At 30.6% G+C, this 21,719-nt stretch overlaps 1 protein-coding gene across 4 annotated transcripts in view; it reads right to left on the minus strand.

Moving 5' to 3' along the window:
• Window positions 1-21,719, minus strand: part of Rab3-GEF (Rab3 GDP-GTP exchange factor) — a 102,905-nt gene that overhangs the window by 43,260 nt on the left and 37,926 nt on the right. For all 4 annotated transcript variants that reach the window (XM_071887075.1, XM_040707880.2, XM_071887074.1 and 1 more), the window contains 3 exons: window positions 12,412-12,641; window positions 12,063-12,346; window positions 11,497-11,994 (listed from right to left, as the gene is read on the minus strand). In XM_071887075.1, the coding sequence (XP_071743176.1) occupies window positions 11,497-11,994; window positions 12,063-12,346; window positions 12,412-12,600 (971 nt within the window). In that variant the 5' untranslated portion in view covers window positions 12,601-12,641. The remainder of the gene's footprint in view (window positions 1-11,496; window positions 11,995-12,062; window positions 12,347-12,411; window positions 12,642-21,719) is intronic.

Consider the following 21,719-nt stretch of genomic DNA (forward strand, 5'->3'; position numbering starts at 1 on the left):
GATTATTCAAAGCAGTTCATATGACGCATCAGGAACTCGAAAAAGGAATTACATAGGATTTGTATTTTTATATTAATTTATATCAATCAAGGGCCTTTGTTTATTACAATCATTGAAAAGAGTAGAGTATTAATTCAATGTATATAATAACTAAACTATTATTAAAGGACTCTTGGGAAAGAACGGTGAAGGAAAAAATAAACAATTCAATCTAAAACAGAGGGAAGAATATGTTCACCCATATTCTTCTATTTTCAATAGAGGAGAAGACTCATTGCCCCCCCCAACCCAAAAAAAAAAAGCTGCATGCCTAGCTAGAGGAATATGTAACAGCATCTAATTTTAAGCCAATCAGAATTGAGAACTAAACCCTGCCTTCCTTGCCTTGAGTGTCCACTATTTGGCTGGAGCCTTTTAGCTATTATATGTTCTTTACAAATTTTTATTTTCATCTTTTAAAAGTCAGGTTGAGAGTGGTTAAAATAGGTATTCGTGTTTTTAGGGTGACTATTTGTGAAATATGCATATCGGTAGCATTTTGAGAATGTTCCAAAAAAATGAAACCACCTCAAAACCAACATGGTAACCCTGACAATTTAAATAATTATTTAGATGATATCAGGTGTCATGACATTTTATTAAATCAGGTACAATGTCAGGGGGGACTGGAGGGGTTCTTGCTCCCTCCCAAATAAAGGATTTTTTTATTCTTAATGAAAAAGTAATATTTTATTTTTTTTCCAATAAATTAAATATTTGTAATTTAATTGGAGTTTTCCAAAATGAATTTATGAAATTTTTCTCCGAAAATTTAATATTTGAAATTTTTTTTTTAATTTAAATTTTTCACTTTTTCCCCAACAGCTCTGGATTTTTGAAATTTTTTTCCAAAAAGTTTAATTGTTTTTGAGAAGCTAGGGAATTTTGAAATTTTTTCAAAAATTATTATTTTTAGGAATTATTTTTTAAAAAATTTTATATTTGAAATTTAATTCTAGAAGCTTTTTTCCAAACTATATATTTTATTCTGAAAAGCAGACAATTTTTGGAATTATTTCGAAAAACTTAAATTTATTGTTAGTAGTTATGAATTCTTCAATTTTTTTCCACAAAAAATTTAATTTTAGAATCGTTTTTCTCTAAAATATTTCATATTTTGTGAACAGCTCTATATTTTTGAAATTTGTTCAAACACTTTGATTTTTGAGAATAGTTGTTGATTTAAAAAAAAAAAAATCTAAAAAATTTAATTTTTTGTGAAAAGCTGTGGAATATTGAAAACATTTTTCCATAGAATTTAATTTTTCTTTTTTTTTCAGAAAAATTTAATTTTTCAATTTTTTTGTAGACAAAATTGTAATTTTTGGAACAACCCTTTTCCCATCCAAAAAAAAAAAAAATTTATATAACTCTGCTGATGATTGTAGAAGGAAATAAAAAAAGATCATTGGCAAGAAGTACTCCTCAGCAATTAAATAATAATGACAACAACTTAGGCAACAAAATGCTCTTTTGGGGTTATCAATTACTATTAATGGTCCTCTTTTCTCTTAACATATATCCCTTTTACATTTTTACGGAGCGTCTGGTACTTTTTACAAGGTAATGTATATTTGATTCTTTGTGACATATTATAAAAGCCATAAATTTGGAAATTTTGTTCAAGCAATAAATGCTCAAAACACTAATAAGAGAAAAATAAGTAGAAACCCAGCTGCTTTTTATGTAAATAGGTACAAATGTACAAAGAAAAATGGTCTCAAGAGAAAGAGTCCACGTCGTTCATTTATTGTATTTTGCAACTTTTTAACAAAAAGCAATAGAGGGAGAAGGTCCAAAATCATTTAGTTGTTCAATCAAATGAATTCAACGAATTCAAAAAATCAACGCACGAGGACATTGATATGAGAAAAAATAATAGTTGATAAGAAATTACCTAATAAAGTTGTATTCTATTCCTGTAACATCGTAAAGAAAACAAAAATAATATACATTAAGGAAGTATTGTTGACCACAATATGTACCTATTAATAAGTTCAGAGTTTATGAATAAAATTAACCAATTATTCATGGGTTATAGTTCTAATAATATCCACTTATTTCATCAAAAAGTTGCAAAATTTGAAACGTGTTGCTTGTAACAGTAATTAGCTGTAAACAATATATAATATTTAGGAACATTTTCATACAAAACCTATCGTTTGCTCTCTTTCAAGAATAGTTATTCAACTTTCCTTATCTCAATTTCCGTTCTTCTAGAGGGCTCACTTCTTGAAATAAACAAAGATGCAGTGTATTTTCCTGTAAGCTGTTTTTATTTATTTACATAAGTTGACTCTTGTATGATTGAAAGCAGCTGACTCCACTTATGATGAACTAAAAAAAGCATTATTTGGATTTTTTATATTAATTTATATAAATGAAGGGCTTCGTTTCAAATTTTTGTATTATTTGAAGCTACATTTAATGACATTCAAATATTAATAATGAAATAACTTCTGCCACTCAGTGCCAGAAGCTTTGGCAGGCCAGGCGACCTTGTGAGGATCAAGCTTTCCTATTGTAAGAGTAATCTACTTCTTCAGGGAACAAACCTCATGTTCGAACCTCCCTCAGAGATAGAAATTGCATGGGTTGTGGTTCAAGCTGTTTGCAGCCCAAAATCTGCCTCCAAAAGTGAAGATATTTTGTGGCCACGATATCCTGCACTTTTTTGCCCTTGTGGACTCGTACACTGTTTTGTTGGAATGTTTAATTTCTTCCTTGGGCTACTTCTTACATCCAGGAAAATTTATATTAAAAGTGCAAAGCCAGTATAAAAGCAAAGGTGGATCCGCACAGGGTTGCTCAGGCATGCCAAAGGTTCAGGAGCCACTTGGAAGAGGTTATCAAGGTAGGGAGATCTCATTATAAGTAATTGAATTTTACTAAATGTACCTTTCTAATAATAAAAAAATTATAACTCTATCCCATTTATTTTCTTCGTTATAAACCTTTAAAGATTTTCACAATTTATCTTGACCATCCTTCAAATAATAATTATTAATAACCATGGATTGATTGTATAAGTCATACTTTAATTATTGCAAACTTTTAATAATAAGAAAGTAAATTTACCAGGTGAAGGAAAGCGATACCAAAAATTTATTATAGAGTAAGAGAAGAGAAATCTCCACTTCTTTGAGATAATAGCAATTTAGCACTTTGGATGATCATAAAGGTAGATGGAAGGTCTCGTTAAGTGAAGAAGGTTGTGAGTTTTTTCTCTTATGGAATATGTTAGGGAAATGGGGTGAGATTCGGAGTCGATCCGTGGACTGAGGATTGTGGCATGAGGAGATCATAATGTAATGCAATACGACTTGTTTCATGTATTTACCATGAATCAAGAAAGCACTATCATTTTTTGCCTTCAGGTATACTTGAGAGGTTCGAAGTTAATAAGATGTATAAAAAATATATATACATGACAACAGAGAAAACAAATCAAGGGATTTATTAAAAGGTCACCATAGTTGAATATCAAATTTATTGAAGTGCAGTCTCCAATTTCAAAATAGAAAGATAAAATATAAACTGCGGGTAAACTTATACAATGTACTAGTTATACTAGTTTTCTAATAATAATTAACAGTTGTCAATAAGAAAAATAGAGAAATACAGTTTTCTATTTGTTAGATGAGGTTGAGAGTGGATTCAAAAGCTAGTCATACTATTCATAAAATTATACTCATAGAATATACAGGGTAGAGCAGCCACCCGTGGACTCGGGAAAATCATTTTGTATATTCAAAAATAGGCAAAAAAATAATGGTCACAAAAAATGTAGACAAGGTTCTGGCAAAACATTTTTCACTCGATTTGGGCACCTTCATTATTAATCAAACTCTTTACACGTCGCCTGAAGGCCAAGCAGGAGTTGATGACAAACTCATTTAACAAGTAGTCCCATGGAGCCACTATCGAGGACTTTAGTGAGAAAAAGAGATAAAAAAATAGAGTGTAAGAATCTTTAATACAAATTCTTTTTTTATAATAAAAGATTTCATTTTACAATTGACAGAATCAATTCCCTTGAATTCCTGACTAAAAATACACAAAGACTTATTATATTTTTTGATTTACTTTCCTTTTGAGGTATGTTTGTACGCCTAGTAATGACATTTATTACTTTAAAAAATAACTCAAACAAAAACTTCATTTGTCTTTGCATATCAAATACGGAATTCAACAAGAATATTATATGAAAGTAGGGGTATACCTCGTAAATTTCATTATACGTTTGATGCACGTAAAAAAAAGTTTATAAAATTGCATAAATGTTCATTGGTAAACAGAGTACTTACAAAAAATTATGAAGGTGCATATACATATGTATATACGCGGAAAATATCTAAAAACGATAAATTTGATAGATCCAATGCAATTTCGTGTTAAAAAAGTATTTTTGCAACAAAACTGACTCAAGCCCTGAGTGCAAATAATGGCAAGGATTAATTATGCAGAGTTAAATCATTTCTTCAAAATTTCATTTGAAAAAGAATATATAAGATTATTAATTAATATAATGGGTGAGTAACCAAATTGTACCGTTTTTGATAGCAACTTCATCAATAACACCATAAATTACTTATAATATGAACAATTATTTCTCAAAATGTCCGCCTTCTGTGGTCACCATTACCCACAGTCTGGACATGAAGACATTGCACACCTTGAGTACGTAGACATTGGAAATGTCATTTTAATCCTTTTCAACGGAGACATTGTGATGGGGGAACTTTGCCTCTCCACGAAGCCCCATGTTCCATAGTCCATTGGCGAGCAGTCCAGTCATGAAAGGAGCCACAAATTTAGAGTCTAGAAATTGGTGAGGTTTTCCTTGAACAAAGCTTGAGTTCTTATAGCATTATGCCCAGTTGCTGAGTCTTATTGCCAAGAGTAACCAGGCTTCACAAACTCTACCATCACCTCCTGCTACTTCTTGGCTTCAATTTCAAAGGCCATGCCGGTCAAGAAGTATTCAATGACTTCCTGTTCTCATGAAGTGATTCTCATATTGAGTTAATGAGCCTCTTGACCTTACGGAAAATATCCACAGAGCAATTCATAATGGCTATCACCTCCTCTACAATGTAATGGTGCGGAGAAGATCTGCAGTCTGTTAAATCTTTGTTTCCTTTGTCTCTGTTTGTTGACTTATTGCGTATGAAAGCTGATAAATTTCAAAACATTTTTTTCCTAATAAAGCAACATCGATTGCAAGTAATAATCCTTCTATGGAACTCTAATTGGCGTCGTACGATTTGCTTACGCTCTATATACAGCGCTCCTTACAAAATATTTGGGGGTAATGTGTTTTTCTTAGTTTTATAAGGTGTAATGAGTCAAACTGTACATTCCATATAATGCTAGAATTTTTGTTTTTTCCATTTCATTTAATAATTGTATTATTCTCTTTTGTGAATGATGGCAGAGCAGGAGGATAAACCGAAGAAGAAAATATCATACTTGCTTCACGTGGGAATTAGCAAGATGATATGTAGACGTCCATCTGAAGACTTTTTACAATGTGAATAAGGCCAACAACACTTTGGGCTGTCTTTTGAGTCAAGCTGTGAGTTAATGGGCAAAACAGAAAGAGAGATGTCGACTTCAGTGCCAGTTTGTAGGCAAGCAGATGGTCTGACCCCACCATTTCACTACACTGCCTAGCTAAAGAAATACATTTAATTGAGGGGGTAATAAGGGAGGCTGTGAATGAAGACATTGGTCTCAAGAGATTTGTTTCAATCCTCCAACACCTTAGAAATACAGCAGTGGTAGGGAAAAGGAATATCATTAAAATATTTGCCCTCCCTCACCTAAACGTGGAGAACTTCAAAACTTCAAAGAAGACATTTCTCTTGCTTGCTGAGAGAGAGAAATCTAGAAAGTTATCTGTAGCCCCCCTCCTGTATCAAAGCATTTATCAATTGGTGAAAAAGTTATATTAAATATAAAAAAGTAAAATTTAAATTTCCTTGCCAAATTGTCAATATATTTTTTAAAAATTATTTGCTAAAAAATTTAGAGAGATCATTTACGTGGATACATATATATTTTGTAACGAGCACTGACGCCACATTAGATATTAAAGCATCAATTTCTATTTTTTTATGATCCATAAATAATTTTGATTTATCCTTTTTGTAATGAATAAAGTTTTGAGACATTAATTTTTTTAAAACTTTTTTGTTTTTATTTATCAATTTTTGCTTATTAATATTATAATTCTTTAAAAAAACTAAAGTTTGAACAAAAGTTGAAAACTAACACCTTAAGTATCCTCTTTCAACCCAAAAAATCTTGTCTATTTTACAATTTAGGCATGGACAAAAATAATGATGATATAGTTGATTCACTGATGTAGTAATAGTATTTTTCATAGAATAACTAAAACTCCTCAAAAATATTTTTTGGAAACACTCAAACTCACTTTAAACTCGAACAATCAAAAGTTGAAATATTCGAGTAATGATGACTTGCTGAATTGTCTAAAATCCCTTAAAAGGACAGTCAAAAAATACAATTTTATGTATAAAAAAGAAAAAAACCACCTTATTACATGTTATATGGAAAGTCTCAAAAACTCAAACGAATTTCAAATTTTTTGAATCGAATCTAATACTATATTTTTCTCATTATTCTGTAAAAAATATACTTACTTAAATGGATCATTAAATCGATTCCTCTGACATTGAATATATTTGTATGTCTTGTATTAAATATTCAATCAAAACTAAAAATCGATTTTTTGAACCATAAGTCAATATTATAGTTGTTCTTTGAGGGGTTGTTGAATTTTTTTTTTTTTTCTATCTTGTATAGTAAAATAACATTTTTAACCAAATCAAATATGAATATACTTTTCTCCAGAAAATATTAAGTGTAGTAAAAGTCAATCGATAAGAAATCCTTTCAAAATAATTTTTCTTTAATTTTTATCTCCTTTAATAATTATATTTTTACAATTTTATAATTTACATGAAGGCCAAACTCGACGATTTAAATTATTTTATCCACATTTTCGACAATTGCCCTTCCTGAGCGGGATGCATCTTTTATATCAAAATAACCGGAACAGAATAGGCGAAGCCAAAATTGAACATGATTGGCTATTACAGTATCAGTACCAAAAAAACATATTCTCATATTAAGCAGCCTGGCTTGCGTCTTTTCCTAGATTAAAAAAAATAACCTATGACATATGTCGTATTTTATTTTTGTTGGTATCTATCTTAACTTCTACAATTTTAATGACCTCTTACTGTGATCATATATAATTTCTGTAGTTTAATCAAAATCGAACGGATTTTTTGCCATAATCCTGATGACTAATAAACATATTAACTAAGAAGGCAAAACCATGACCTTCATTCAAATTCTTTTGAAGGTATTAATATTATGCGTCGTTAATTCGATAGATCTTATTGTTGTCTAAAGAAATATGTAGAGATATTTTTTAGGCAAGGGCATTCGAATTGGTTCTTAACAGTTATTAGTCAAAATTCGGAATTGATACAGCCCTTAGTCATCATCAATAATACATTTAATAAAATTATATAATGAAAAATATATTTTTGAGATTGCAACCTCTTGTCTTATTGAAGTCTTTTAAAGCTTGAGTCGAAGTAGGTGAATATATGTTAATCCTAGATATAACTGCTTGGTATTTACAGGTAAACATATGTACATTGGTGGCCACTTAATTATAATCAATCATGTATGATCAAAAATTTACTCAATGTACAACATTGTACAATATATACCCTTTATATATATAATAAATAAATGGATCCTTTTACATTGTGTGGGATATGTTTATTTGATTAAAGGCATGGCAATATCTTTGTCTTTCATGTTTTTTTTTTCTTTTTTCTGAATGCATGCATATACATATGTATGTGTTCCCTACACAAACAAACATTTACGATCTTTCTCAAGAGAATAACAACGTCTTTTCTTCATATGTCATATACTATGTTAATATTCAATAGGTGTCGTTAGGATGAGAGATGAATCAACTGACAGGAAATCTTCCCTTAAAAACAATTTTGCTAGCTTAAGAAATACATTCATACTTAAAGGGTTTAGAGAAATAAGATATTGATTTTCTTTTTACTTGCTTTAATTAATTATACTCGTTTTTTTAACTCAAGATGGAGAAACTTCAAACTCAAAGAGTTAAAGGATCCAACTCCTCCAATTCTAATTTAAACCATGTTGTCAAGGTATTGTTCCCTTCTTCTTCATTAAAAAATTATATTGCGTTTTTAATTATTTTTCTTTTATTCATCGGCTTTGTAGTTGGCGATACTGCAATACAAATAAATGTCCTTTGCGGTATCTCAAAAGCAACATGTTTTGAGGATTAAAGTTTCCACGGAGCCTAAGAAATGTCCTCTAGCAAATAGTGTGTATTGTAGCCTTGCTCTTCTCAATTGTCATTATTTTGGGCTAGCAACTTGTATAAAGAATATTTACAAAGGTATATCAAAATAAGGCTCCAAGTATATATATACACTTTGAGAACTGCTTAAACTTTTAAATTAAAAAGTATATGAATGTTGAGAAATGAATTGCATCACGTTCAACTAAATTACTCACATAGTTACGATACTTTTTTATATTACTGATATTTTTTTTACTTTCAATGGTTGTATAACAAAATTATAATACGATTCTTTGAGCATGAAAATAATCAATCAAATATGAGATTACCTCTCCAATACTTTTCCCTAAAAATCCTAACATAAATAATTTCCTATGTGTTTTAAAAGCCCCAACACATCACGTTATAAATCAATGTGTATGTACATATATCGATATGTCTCTTCATTGCAGCTCTAATCCTTTCTTCCAACAAAAAAAAAGACAACGGTCTTAAACAAACATTGTTTGGGCTTGATTTTTGGAATTTTTTTGATACAAAATCAAAAATTAAAATATTTTTGGATAAACTTTCAAAACACAAAGCTGTTCTAAAAAAAATTAAATATATTAATAAAATTCCAAATATGAAAATTTTTGGAAATAAATTTCAAAAATTAAATTTTAAATATTTTCTATATTAGAAAATTAGTTTCAAAAGTCCACAGTTGTCCAAAAAAATTTCAAATATTAAATTTTTTGAAAAATATTTCTAATAAACCACAGTTTCGCAAAAAAAATAATTTTTCTTTTCAAAAAAGATATTTGATATTCAAAATTTTTTGGAAAAAAAATTCAAATATTAAATTTTTTGTGAAAAAAATTATAGAAGCTACAATTATTTACCATAAACTAAATTTAATGGGGAAAAAAATCCAGAGTTAGCCATAAAAAATTAAATTTTTTTGAAAATAATAAAAAAAACCCACAGCTGTTCACAAAAATTAAATTTTTTTGAAAAATATTTCAAAAAAATATTTAATTTTTAGAAAAAAATTTCAAAAATAATAAAATTTGAAAAAAATTGAAGAATTCAATTAAATTTCAAATAACAATTTTCTAGTAAAAAAAAATCCTTTGTTTGAGCAGGGGTTACAGGCTTTCAATCTCTCTCATTCTTGAACTATTTTTTATTTAGTAGTAGGAATATTGATAGTTTACAAAGAAAAAAATTGAATCCAATGGTTCAACTGTCAAAAAACGAATAATCGACCTTTAATTAAATAACTATGACATGATTATATTTTTGAAATACTATTACAGTAACAGGAAAATAACAAACAGTTGCTTTGACGAATTTTTTTTTATTTTAGAAAAATGAGCTGAATTTAAAAAAAAGAGAAGATATGTCATAGTTTTTGTATAGTAAAATTTTGAATGAAAAACATTTTATAACAAAAAATGACAAATTATTAATTAGTTATTTTGTACCAAAAGAAAATGTTTTTGTGTAGTCAAAAAAATGAAAAAAAAAAATTAAGCCTTCACACTAGAAACATTGTATATGTATCCACTACAAAGTATCATAGCGTCAATTTATGTACCTCAACTGCTACAACAAGCTTATATTAAATTATATTGTGAATTATATATTGAACAATTTCAAAAATCCAAAGTCGTTCACAATTCATTTTTTTTTCCAAAAAAATTGAAAATTAAATTTCAAATATTAAAGTCGTTGGGAATTTTTTTCAAAAATCTACAATCATTCATAAAAAATTGAATTTATTATAAAAAAATTTCAAAATTTAATTGCAATTATTTAATTTATTGAAAAAATTGAATTTTTGTGAACAACTGTGGATTTTTGAAATATTTAACCAAAAAAAGTATGTTTTTTGAGGATAACTATGGATTTTTGAATTTTTTTTCCAAAAATTTAGTATTTTTAATTTTTTGTAAATAGGTGTGAATTTTTAACAGTAATAAATTTTTTTTTAATATTTCATGAAAATCTGTGAATTTTTGACTTTTTTTTCAAAAAAATTTTATATTTGAAATTTTTTTACACAAAATTAAATATTTGGAATTTATTTTAAAAAAAATTATTTTTCATCAGCAACTGTTGATTATTGAAATTTTTAATCAAAAAATTCAATTTTTGAAAAAACTAAGGATTTTGAAAGTTTTTTTCAAAAAATTTATAATATAATTTTTTTCCAAAACAAGTAATTCAATAATTAATTTTTTGTGAATAAGCTGATAGTTTTTGAATTTTTTTTCTAAAAAACTTTAATTGTTGTATTGTTTCCAAAAAAAACTACGAAAACTTAGCCCCATTCAGAATATAATCCTGTGGAGACCCGAGACCCACGAAGTAACAATAAGTTAATTTGACATCCATATTTAGTAATACATTTACAAGTAGATTATATCGATTTTAACTACTACAAGGATAGTTCCTAACCTTTTTTAGTCTTATAATTCATTGCAATATGTGATTGAAAAAGTACCGTCACCAAAATAGCAAAATAACGTCTGCCTTATTCTTGGCAGAGGCATATTTATTTGATGCATCATGTTTTGTTTTGTTTTTCCTTTAAAAACGTACGATACCAACTAATAAACAAAAGTCAATTGTTTATATGGAAAATTCTGTGGAGAATAGGTAGAACACGTTCATTTTCAATGTTACAAAGTGATACTCTAATATTAAAAACATAATAGCAAAAAATGGCATTGTACTATAAAGAAAAGAAAAGTAGAAAGGCTTCTATTTAATTACATTAACTACAAAAAGCCATTAATATAAATTATTTATATCTTTTTTTTTCAACAAAAAAAAAAGAAGATATAAATAAGTTTTTTAATTAATTTAATTTTGGTTAATTTTTAGCCTCCTGAGGAATAAATGTCGGTATGTATGTATTTTAGCATTATGGTTAAATGTTCTACTAAAGTATCAATGAAATGTAAATAATCGTGAGTATACATTGAAATATGCGTTGTAGACAAGAATATTTACACAGATGAAAACACACAAAAGAATCAAAGAATATAAATGAAAGCAAACATGTTTCATACCATATGCTGCAGGACCTTTCGTGTTTGGACTTCTTTTTTGAAGTAACTAAGGACAGACTCCCAACATTGGAGCACCCTCCACCCGTACCTCCAAAGCCTCGCCTCCTAGGAGAATGTGCCAAAAGAGAGCTTCCTGTTGCATCAATGAGATACTTTAGAGAATGTAAACATTCTCTAAAGTTGGCAAAGAAGGGGTAATGAGACACGAGGCAAAGAGAGGTGAGAGCATAAAACTTTCCAGCTTTTTCTCGCCGACGATTCCCATTGGTTTTGGTGAGGGGGTCATTGGAGGTAGTAGAGTGATGATGGGGAATGGGCGTGGATGGAATGGAGGGGTCCTCCTCTTCTGTACCTCCTTTTCTCTTTTTACGATGTCGTCGATGGGAATGGATACGCCGTGAGTTGGAAACGGAGTTTCGGCTCTGAGATTTCTGCTTTTTACGTGAATGGCCATTGTCTGAGTCACTTTGAGCAACGTAAGCGCTACTCCTGTAGTCACTATGATAGAGTAGAAAGAGTGAAAACCTAACCTGTTCACATATTGTGTAGATGAACAACATAATTACCTAGAAAACGCAGAGTCTGACGATCTTTCCTCTGCACTCCCACCAGGGTTATTCTCTGTCCCCAGGCAAGATGAGGGATTGCTGCTCCCGCGAATACTCTTGAGATTCTTCAAAATGGGACGGTAGAAATTAAGGCATATTCCATAGCGTGTAATCCCGGAGTCCTTATCTGTTAGAGTAAAAACAAAGGAGTTTGAATCTCGAACCGGTGTTTTCTTAGGACCGACAATGATGCAGCCTTCAGGCTGACAAAAACTAACAATGTTGAGAGGTAATTTAAAGTCCTGCAAAGAAATGTAAAGTTGAAAAATAAAAGAACGCTCATGGCAAAAACAAAAGATCAACTTACAGAATGATCCTCGTCTGGGAATCTTCGCATAAGAAATGGGTTCTCCACGGATACTCCACCCCCATTGTTTCCAAACACTCTTTCTCGTTCTGAAGTATTAATGGGACACTCATATTGTGTTCCAACTATGCAGATATAGTCCACTAATCGCTGACAGGATTTGTAGCCCTTGTTCCCAGTTTCAACCATTTCATTTGAAGAAGCTTAGGACTTGTTTGCCATACTGGAGCCTGAAATAAAAAATATGTACAAATGTAAACAACTCATCAAAATGATCTTCAGAAGCACTCTCTCACTCATGCCAAATGTTCATTGCTAACTAATGCACAAGGTCTTTCAAAAATAAACCAATTAATAATCGTAATTATAGAAACTCGTTAAATGAAATATTGATTAAGGTAATAATTGTTAAATTTTAAGAAGAAAAGAGTGATGCAACATCTGTAGGTAATATTTGTTGTGGACTTTTGTGAGGGAATCACAATTTTATGGAGAGTTAGAGAACCTCCGGCCTACTCTCGATACATTTTTAAATAGGGCGCCATCCTATATAGTTTTTATTAAAATAATATTGAATCAAATAATGTCATATGGATTCCCCATATTTTGTTGGAGCCGAGCAAACACAGGTAATTTAACTTCAAACTCAATAAGAACCCGATAATTTTGTATATATACCGGTTCGTGGAAAAAAATTGATATTTTTTTAATTTAATCATATAATTAATTTTAAAGGTATTTTTTCTATTGATACAAAAGTAATTTTCTAAACAATAGATATTATCTATTTGTTTTCAAATATGGCTGCCATCAGCTTCCAATACGTCCTCCATGCAGCACCGGAAGCCTTGCCATACCCAGATGATATAGTCAATGGATATTGCGGCCCAGCCCTGGTCGACGGATACTTAAGGTCCTCAATATTTAGATGGCGCACTAGACAGACATGACTATCGATGTGCTATCATGTAGAGGATTGAGATCTGGGCTCTGTGGTGCCCATAAGCTCTTGTCCCAGAATTGCATTTTATCGGCCAACCACTTTTTCAATTTTTCGGGTGGGCCTCTGTGAGTAGCGGCCGATCACGAGCTCGTAAAAAGGTCCCACCCTCTTTCTTGATGGCCCTGAACACTGTAGAACGACTGACAGGCTTGCCCTCGACAAAGTCAGACATGAACGTCTTGGGATTAGCTTCAAAAGCTTCCTTGACCTCATTTGAATCCATCTTTTTGGCTTGCTACTCTTGGCTTTATGGTATTTTCATAGTCATCATGTAGGGGCTTCTGGACTCGAAAAAAAGTAGTTTGTGGTGATCTAGTAACCTTTTTTTTCATAAATAGCTAATTTATTAAACCCAGAGAGGATACAATTTACTAAAAATGTTGTTGTTGACTATTACATGTAGTTATCGAAGTAAACTATACTTATATAGTTAGAATAAATTAGAAATATTATCACAGTATTTAAAAAAGAATAAAAACAACATTGCACATGCGTCGACATAAAAACAGGTAAACTTATTTTTTGATGACGCGTTTTTCTTCCCTTTCTAGAATTTCTAGTGCTCGCTTTTTTCCTTTTCTCCAATAAATCATTCAGTATGCATAAACTACACTACATATATATGTACCCACCTATACAATAAGTGGATACTCAATAGGCAAAGAAAAGGAGTGTCAACCGTCAGCTGATATTTTATGTTATATATATGTAATTAAAAGAACCATGTAGTAGTAGTATATATATATTAGTCCACAGCTGAAAGACGAGCCGCTCTTTTTGTCCTTTTTATTCACTAGGCTGTACATCCAGTTATTATAAAGGTCAGTGCATATATGACGTAGTATCAATCAACTCTCTATTGACGTCACTACCCAGAAATATTGTTCAATTATTTGATTCAATAATAACAAAGAAGAACTATCCCGAATCTCTCTGTTCTAGAGAATTCCCTGGTCTGTTGGTATGCTTTATACACGGTAATAGTTCATCATTTTCCTGTAATATCCAACTAGGCATAGAAGGCTACTAGGATCTCCATTGAATGGAGTACTTACTCTTCCAAACTTGGTGGAATATGCAAGAGTTTATTTTAACCCCATATTTGCTGTAGTAGACTTGATGACATCTGTGAAGGGGAGTCCAGTACGCAGTAGTGAATCTACCTCAGTCCTCTTCCGCTCATCAGCCATGGTCGTTAACTTGATTTAAAAAAAGTTTGTATCACAAGTAAATGTTAAGAGGGTAAACCGTCGGAGTTTTTTCTCTACAATCACTCAACTACGAGTTATAAGTCATTGAACTTTAGTTTCAATTCATTTTCATTATACTCTTAATGAAAAAGAACGTAATAGTAACTATTGAAACTGAGTGATGAGCATAGGTGCCAAAAGAGTCACCTCCCCTCACTTTTTGTAAGACAATAACATCTAAACGTGGTGGGATTAAGTTACAATTAATATAAGGACGTCATAGTTATGAAACCGCCTCCTACATACACTTAATACTGATTAATGATAGCACGAGTAAAAGTTTTCTATTTAATTAATCAGACGGAGCTGCACGGATTAAGAAATAGTAAACATTATAGTACTACATTTACTCCATCTGACCTAAGAATCTTTTTTGAAGTCCATATACAAAAATGTATATTTTTTCTCTAGTAACGACCAGGCACAAACTGACACACATTTAGTTCAAGAGAACGAATTCTTCAAAGTCCGTTGTCCTTTGCACTACGTCGCTCCATAAAACAATTTAAATATAATGGGACATATTGTTAGCATTTCTGCCTGAGTTTTCCCAATAAATGATTCGAAATTACCCGTCAATAAGGATAGATACGTATATGACAAATTTCTAAGTAAAAACGGGCACTTTCCGAAAAAAATTAAAATCTTACCCGTAGACATATAATTACACATATGATACCCATTTTTGGTTGGTAATATACGGGTATTTTTGTCAATGAAGCTCCTGGTACGATTACACGGGTATGGCATTTAACCGGGTCTATAGCTATTATGATTACATGAGATTTATATCATTGCATAAGACCAGAATGCTAAATACGGACGACAAGTCACAAAAACAACTTTCAGGATCCTCCTAATCACTCTAAGCTGACATTCATTATCTATTTAACTCTCCGTTATTTTCCTATAGTTTTTGAAGCCCCATCTTTAGAAAAACTTATTCTGAAGCTCATTTTTTTATTCTCCTTTGATTGAGATGTTATGTTCCTGATTGTTTTTACCTGGAGACACAGAAAAAAGGCATTTAGAGCTCAAAATTTCTGATTTTGTGGCCTACCAAGTGTTTAATCAAATATTTTTATACGCACATCTACATGATTTAATATCCGTTTTTGCCCTCAAAAAGAATGATATATCAAATATAGTTTGTATATACCTGTTTTCGGATCAAAAAAATAATTTGAATATTTCTGTAGGTTTCTCGAATTTGAAAATGAAATAAATTTCGCTGGTTTTTAAAATGACAATGACAAAAATTATAATTTGTTAAGAAATGAAGACATATAACTACCTAATAATAATAAAAAAACTTTAAAAAAATAATATTTAAAAGTTAGTAAAGTTTTTTTTCTGTAAAAAAAGTTTTTAAATATTTATTTATTTAGCTTTCAAGGGCTATTGAAAGTATATAAAATGTTGCTCTCTATAGACGACATAAACAAATGTCTCTCGAGATAAAAACATTTAAGAACACATTATTTCAAATCAGAGGCTAACAATTTGTTGACGAGTGACATGGTTTGGGTTTTTTATCTCAAAACTAGTTTTATGTAACATGGAAAGCTCCTATACTAATTGATTATTGAGGTTTCAAATAATTATTTTTATGCGCTCTTATTCTTTAACGATGAATAAGAACAAGGTTCTCCTTTGATAAGCAATGAATTAGTATAGAAATGATCCATCATCTACATTTTTAGATAATGGATTCAAAAATAGACAATAAAACAGTAAAAAACTATTTAATATTTTCACTTATACTTAAATTATCAGTTGTAACAGGAACTTAGGAAAAGTTAGGTTTTATATTTTCTAAAAACAAATCAGCTGCATGTTATATAATTTTGGGGAGAGAATATAAATTACAGCTATAAAGAGGAAAAATTTCTACTTTTATCAAAGCATTTGTAGCATATTAGTATTATATTTCCATCCATTAATGTATTATTATGCATTTTTAAAACAATTTATACAAAAGATAGGGAAGAATTCTGACTTCAGAGAGAGAAGTTAACACCGCGAGGATTTATTAAATAGTAATAAAAAAGTTAAAGAAAGTGCGAACCCAACAACCGTTTTTCTTTCGTAATTTATACATTTAGTTTTTAATTACATGTATGTCAACCCTAATAATAAGGTCTAGACAGTAGAAAAAGAAAGTGTGACTCATAGCAGTGTTACTATATAATGACGTCATTGGGGGTATGAATTGGGGAAGATATTTTAAATGTAATTTTACGGAGTATTGACAAAAAAAAATTTAATCAATAAATTATTTTAGGAGAAATAAATATATTAAAACATCATTAGTGACGTCATTATATAGTAACAGGGCAATTATCACTGTTTTGTTTTTTACTGTCTAGGCCTTGATCTGAAGGGAAAATAGAGGGTTAAAGATTTTATTTTTTTAATTGATCAGATGGAGTTGCAACCAGTAAGTATAAGTAGATCTTATACGAGGGTCTTCTGAAAAGTTGCAGACCTCGACGTGAAGATGGCAGCACTCGTAAATAAAAACTAATAACATTTATCTAGCATTTTTTGAGTGTCACTCAGGCATTTTGAACGGTCAGTTGTTATGTAACAGTCGTTTGAGCAAGTTGATGTGAGTGTTTTTGTAAAAATGGACAAAATCGAGTATTAAGCTGCTATGAAATAGTTGTTCTCCAAAATGGCTACAGCTTTGGTGAGTAACTGTCAACAGATGATAACAAATGTGACTTGGATTTAATTACGAATGCTACCATCTTTGCATTGAGGTCGGAAACTTTTCAGACCACCCTCGTAGTACCGAGTGTTGTTCCATTAAAATCAGTACACATTGAGTTTTAAACTTCAACAAAATATAATTGATTAATAAACCATTTTAACAAAATTAATACTATAAATAGATTTGTGTCTGAGCTCACTCTTAATCCTTAATGTAGCCTCCCCTCGTGGTAATGATGACTTTCAGGTGGTAGCAAAAGGCCTGGTACCTGCTACAGATGTATTCCTCTTTTATGGTGTCCAAGTGCTGGCTGACAGAGACTTTGAGGGCCTCGGTGCATGGATGATGGTGTGCATGTCGAAGGGTTTGGCATCAGAGATTTAGGGGCCCAGAAGTGTCAAAAAGAGTTTTGCCACAGAGCCAAAAAGAGTCATTCAACAGAGAAGATAGGTTTGTTGCATTGCTGGTTGTCAAAAGTTGCCTCTCCACTCTCACAAGGTTCTTTCCACCCACTTTTTGGATAGGTCTCTGGACAGTCTGGTGTGAAACCCCGAGATCGCTTGTATGGACCTTCATAGACTTGAGGGGATGGGCCTGGTCTGTTTGTTTTTTTAATCATCCGGTTCAAGATTGGCCCTTTTGATAGAGCTCTTCTTTTTCTCCAACGTTTTATACTTGCTGACGGCGTAGACGGTGTTGCAGGAGACGCACAATTTCTAGGAGTGCAGGAATGGAAATTATTTAGTCACGTTCAAATTTCATTTTGTCGGATTGTACGTAAACTGGAGAATTTTGGTTTATTTTGTTTCGTAACTATTTGTGTATGCTTTCATATATCGAAATATCAATTAATCTCAATCACTCAACCTTCATTTATTATTGAATTAGTAAGTGTTCTGATTTAAATTAAACACCCTGTACTACAATTACTCTATATGCCATAGGAGGCGTCTTTTAAATAATTATACAGTTAAACCTGCCATAAGCGGTCAGGCAAGGGATTCTGTTAAACTCTTACACCAGGCTTATTACTTTGTAACTGTACTTAAATTAAAAACTTTATATGGTCACTTAGTACAGTAGTACGCTTAAAAGAGTTGCAATTTAGATCCAGCTTGAATCTGCATAATTTTTATACCTTTCTCTAGGATCCATCGTGACTCAAAACAACGTTAGACTACGTAAATTAAAGCAACTCCTCAAAATGTTGAGAGAGAAAAAAGACGAAACAACTGATTTTTAAACATGGTAGCCCATTCTATCCAATTCACATGAGGTAAATATATACGAAATTGAATCCATTTTTGGAGTAAAACAATTTATGTCCTAGATATACATAAAAAGAAAGTCAAAAGTAGATTAATTAAAAACATTTTAGGTCATTCATTTGGAAACAGAGATGATATATATAGATATAACTATATGGCAGTAAAAAGGTAAAATTAAATTCAGTTCAAGGTTCTTCAACAACTGTCATAAGCTTTTTTTTACCCTTTTTATCATTATTTTTCTCTCTTTCTATTCTCAAAGAATTTTATGAGGACTGTATCTAGGGGGGGCTGGGTAAAATATATGTATTTGTGTAATTGTTTTGAGATACCTTTTTCACTTTTTGTCCTCCCTCCTCTCATCTCTTTCTCTCTCTATCGTGACCTCCTTTCATAATAAGAGCAAAAAACTTGCAGGAAATTGTTTCTCTCTGAAATGAATACCCACATAAATTTACCACTAATATGATATTACGAGTATAATAAGTACATATGTATGCTGAAGAGACGCACATCTGTCTATTTAGTTATGTAATAAATATATTTAGTTAAAGTATATTGTGAGCTAGAATTTCACATTTCCCTGGAAATTGTCCTTTAACAAGATCCAAGAAAAAGAAAAGTAATTCCCGAAAAGTGAGATAGTATGTAATGAGGTGGACAAAGTCCAAATCGAGTATCAAGTTCTTGAATATTACATGAACTATAGTTTATTTAATCACAGATATTTATCACTTAATCACAGACCTGAATATATGTATAAATTGTCCAGTATCGCTATATTTTATTAATTTGTAATCAAGCCTCAGTAATAAAACATTTATAAATATTCAACGACATTCCAGTTTTATTGATTAATCGTAGCAAATGAAGAGGTGCAAGGCAACACCCCATACCTCTGGTTTGCACAGATTGCTGTACCGGTATCCTGTCAAACTAGAGCCAAGTTAAATCTTAACCAGAGGTCGGAAATATTCCTTATAGTGCGAGTTTCAAGTTTTTGAATATTTGCATAAAATCCTCAGATTTCTTATGAGTTGATTTAAAGTCCACAATTATAATATAGCGTCCATAGTAAAACTCGAAAGTCTCAAATTCAAGTAGTTTATTTAGAGTAGATTATAACATACATATATACCGTGACATTTTTGGTAATTTATTTAACATTGCTAATTGCCGTGCATCTATTCATATGTAGCAATGAAAATCGTGTGTATTTTGGGCATGTTAAGAAACATTTAACAAAGATCAACAATCAACATGATAACGCTGACAATTTGAAGAATGTTTTTGAAGAGAGGAGCTGAGCTATCATGACGTTTCAATAGATCAGCTATAATCAGCTCTCTCAAGGAAGGAGAATGTGAGAAGGAAATAAACAAAGAAATTGGCAAGAATTTCAATTGATGTTGATTTTCAATTCGACTCGGAGTCCAAAAAGAACGTATAATTATAACTCCACAGTAAATCTTCCAGGTTACTCTCCGTCTTTTATCAGCATACACAAATTTTCAATCAGTTTTTCAACATAATTAAAGGTAGTAGAAAAAGATTTTTACTCCTCAGGAATTAAGGAATAATGACTACAACTCCGAATAAGAAAATTAACTCTTCACTGCACCAACTTTATTTAATCTTTTAGGGCTTTATATATAACTTTCATAGTATTTCTTTACTCAAACCAAGTCGAAACCTATATTATATATGATGATATGATATGATGTTGTTTCTATTAACCTTTAAAAAAGATGTTATTTAAAATAACACGTGTACAAATTGTGGTATACTTTGCCAGATTGGAAAAGTTATATTGCACCATATGTGGTACACATTGAAATCAACTTATTAAGAAGAAAACATATCTATTAGACTAATATTATCCGTTTATTCGTGAATGATCCAAAAAATGCTTTCTAAATTACAAATGGAAGATACATTTAAATATATTTTAAATTTTTTATTTATATACATAGTTACCTTGCGGGGCATTAATTTTTGAAAATGCAAATAACATAAATTGTTAAAAACTATTATGTATGTGAATATTTTATGATGTATTCATCTTTTAATCTAATGAACTACATAAAGGAAATATTAAATGCTCAGAAAATTTCTTATTGATGTAAAACTCTCATAAATTCTTTGAAAACGGGATCTGCTCAAATCCGAAGGTATACAATACAAATATTGTATGTACCTGAAACAGAAGGAAATCCTGTCTTTCAAACTTATTTTTCCTCCTCAAACCACATTTAATGAAATTTAAATAAAATCACGATTATATACACTTGTTACATGTGCGCATATTAAGAAAATCTGCAATGTTAATAATACCTCCCTATATTCTTTTATGAGCTTCCTTTCCACAGCACTTAGTAAAGTGCACATATTGTATTTTATATGAATATAAGTGAGCATCTTGTACGAATTGCGAGTGTTGTTTTTAGTTGATTCCTTGGATATATAATGAATCAATAATTTCATCGGATTACAAGGTACTTGTACAAATTGAAATTGCTCAGGCCCCGCGCTTATGTCTATAGATCATAATGGTTTTTTATTAAATTATAAAATTTACAGTTTCAAGGAGACTGCACAACCTCTAAACATTGATCAATAAGGGTCAGATTTCTTCATTTTTTATCAAAACTCGTTGTTGTTTTTTTTTTGTTATATGACTGTATGGAAGTCATTGTTGGAAATAAATTTTCATGCCAAAGTTTAAACAGTCTCTGCATGTACCTATTTCTATTGAAAAATATTCATCGTACTTTTATGCGTGCAGATAGCTCAAGGATCGTGGCTCTAATTTGGTTCATGTCTATGCTTGAAATTGTCTTTTTTCTTATTCAATTTTGCTTATTTTTTGTTCACAGCTTTTCAAGACAGTTGCTCACCAAAGGAACTGTTTTAAAACTAAAAAAATATATTGGACAAATCCTTGAATCATTCATTGATACTTTGCTTTTCTTTCTTTATTCGCTTTGAAAATATATTTTTTTAAACTACATCAGACATTGATCCGATAAACAAAGCTGGAAGAAAATTTACATATTGGAATTATAAGAAGA

The sequence above is a fragment of the Lepeophtheirus salmonis genome, chromosome 3, assembly GCF_016086655.4.
Source record: "Lepeophtheirus salmonis chromosome 3, UVic_Lsal_1.4, whole genome shotgun sequence".
Classification (NCBI taxonomy): Eukaryota; Metazoa; Arthropoda; class Copepoda; order Siphonostomatoida; family Caligidae; genus Lepeophtheirus; species Lepeophtheirus salmonis.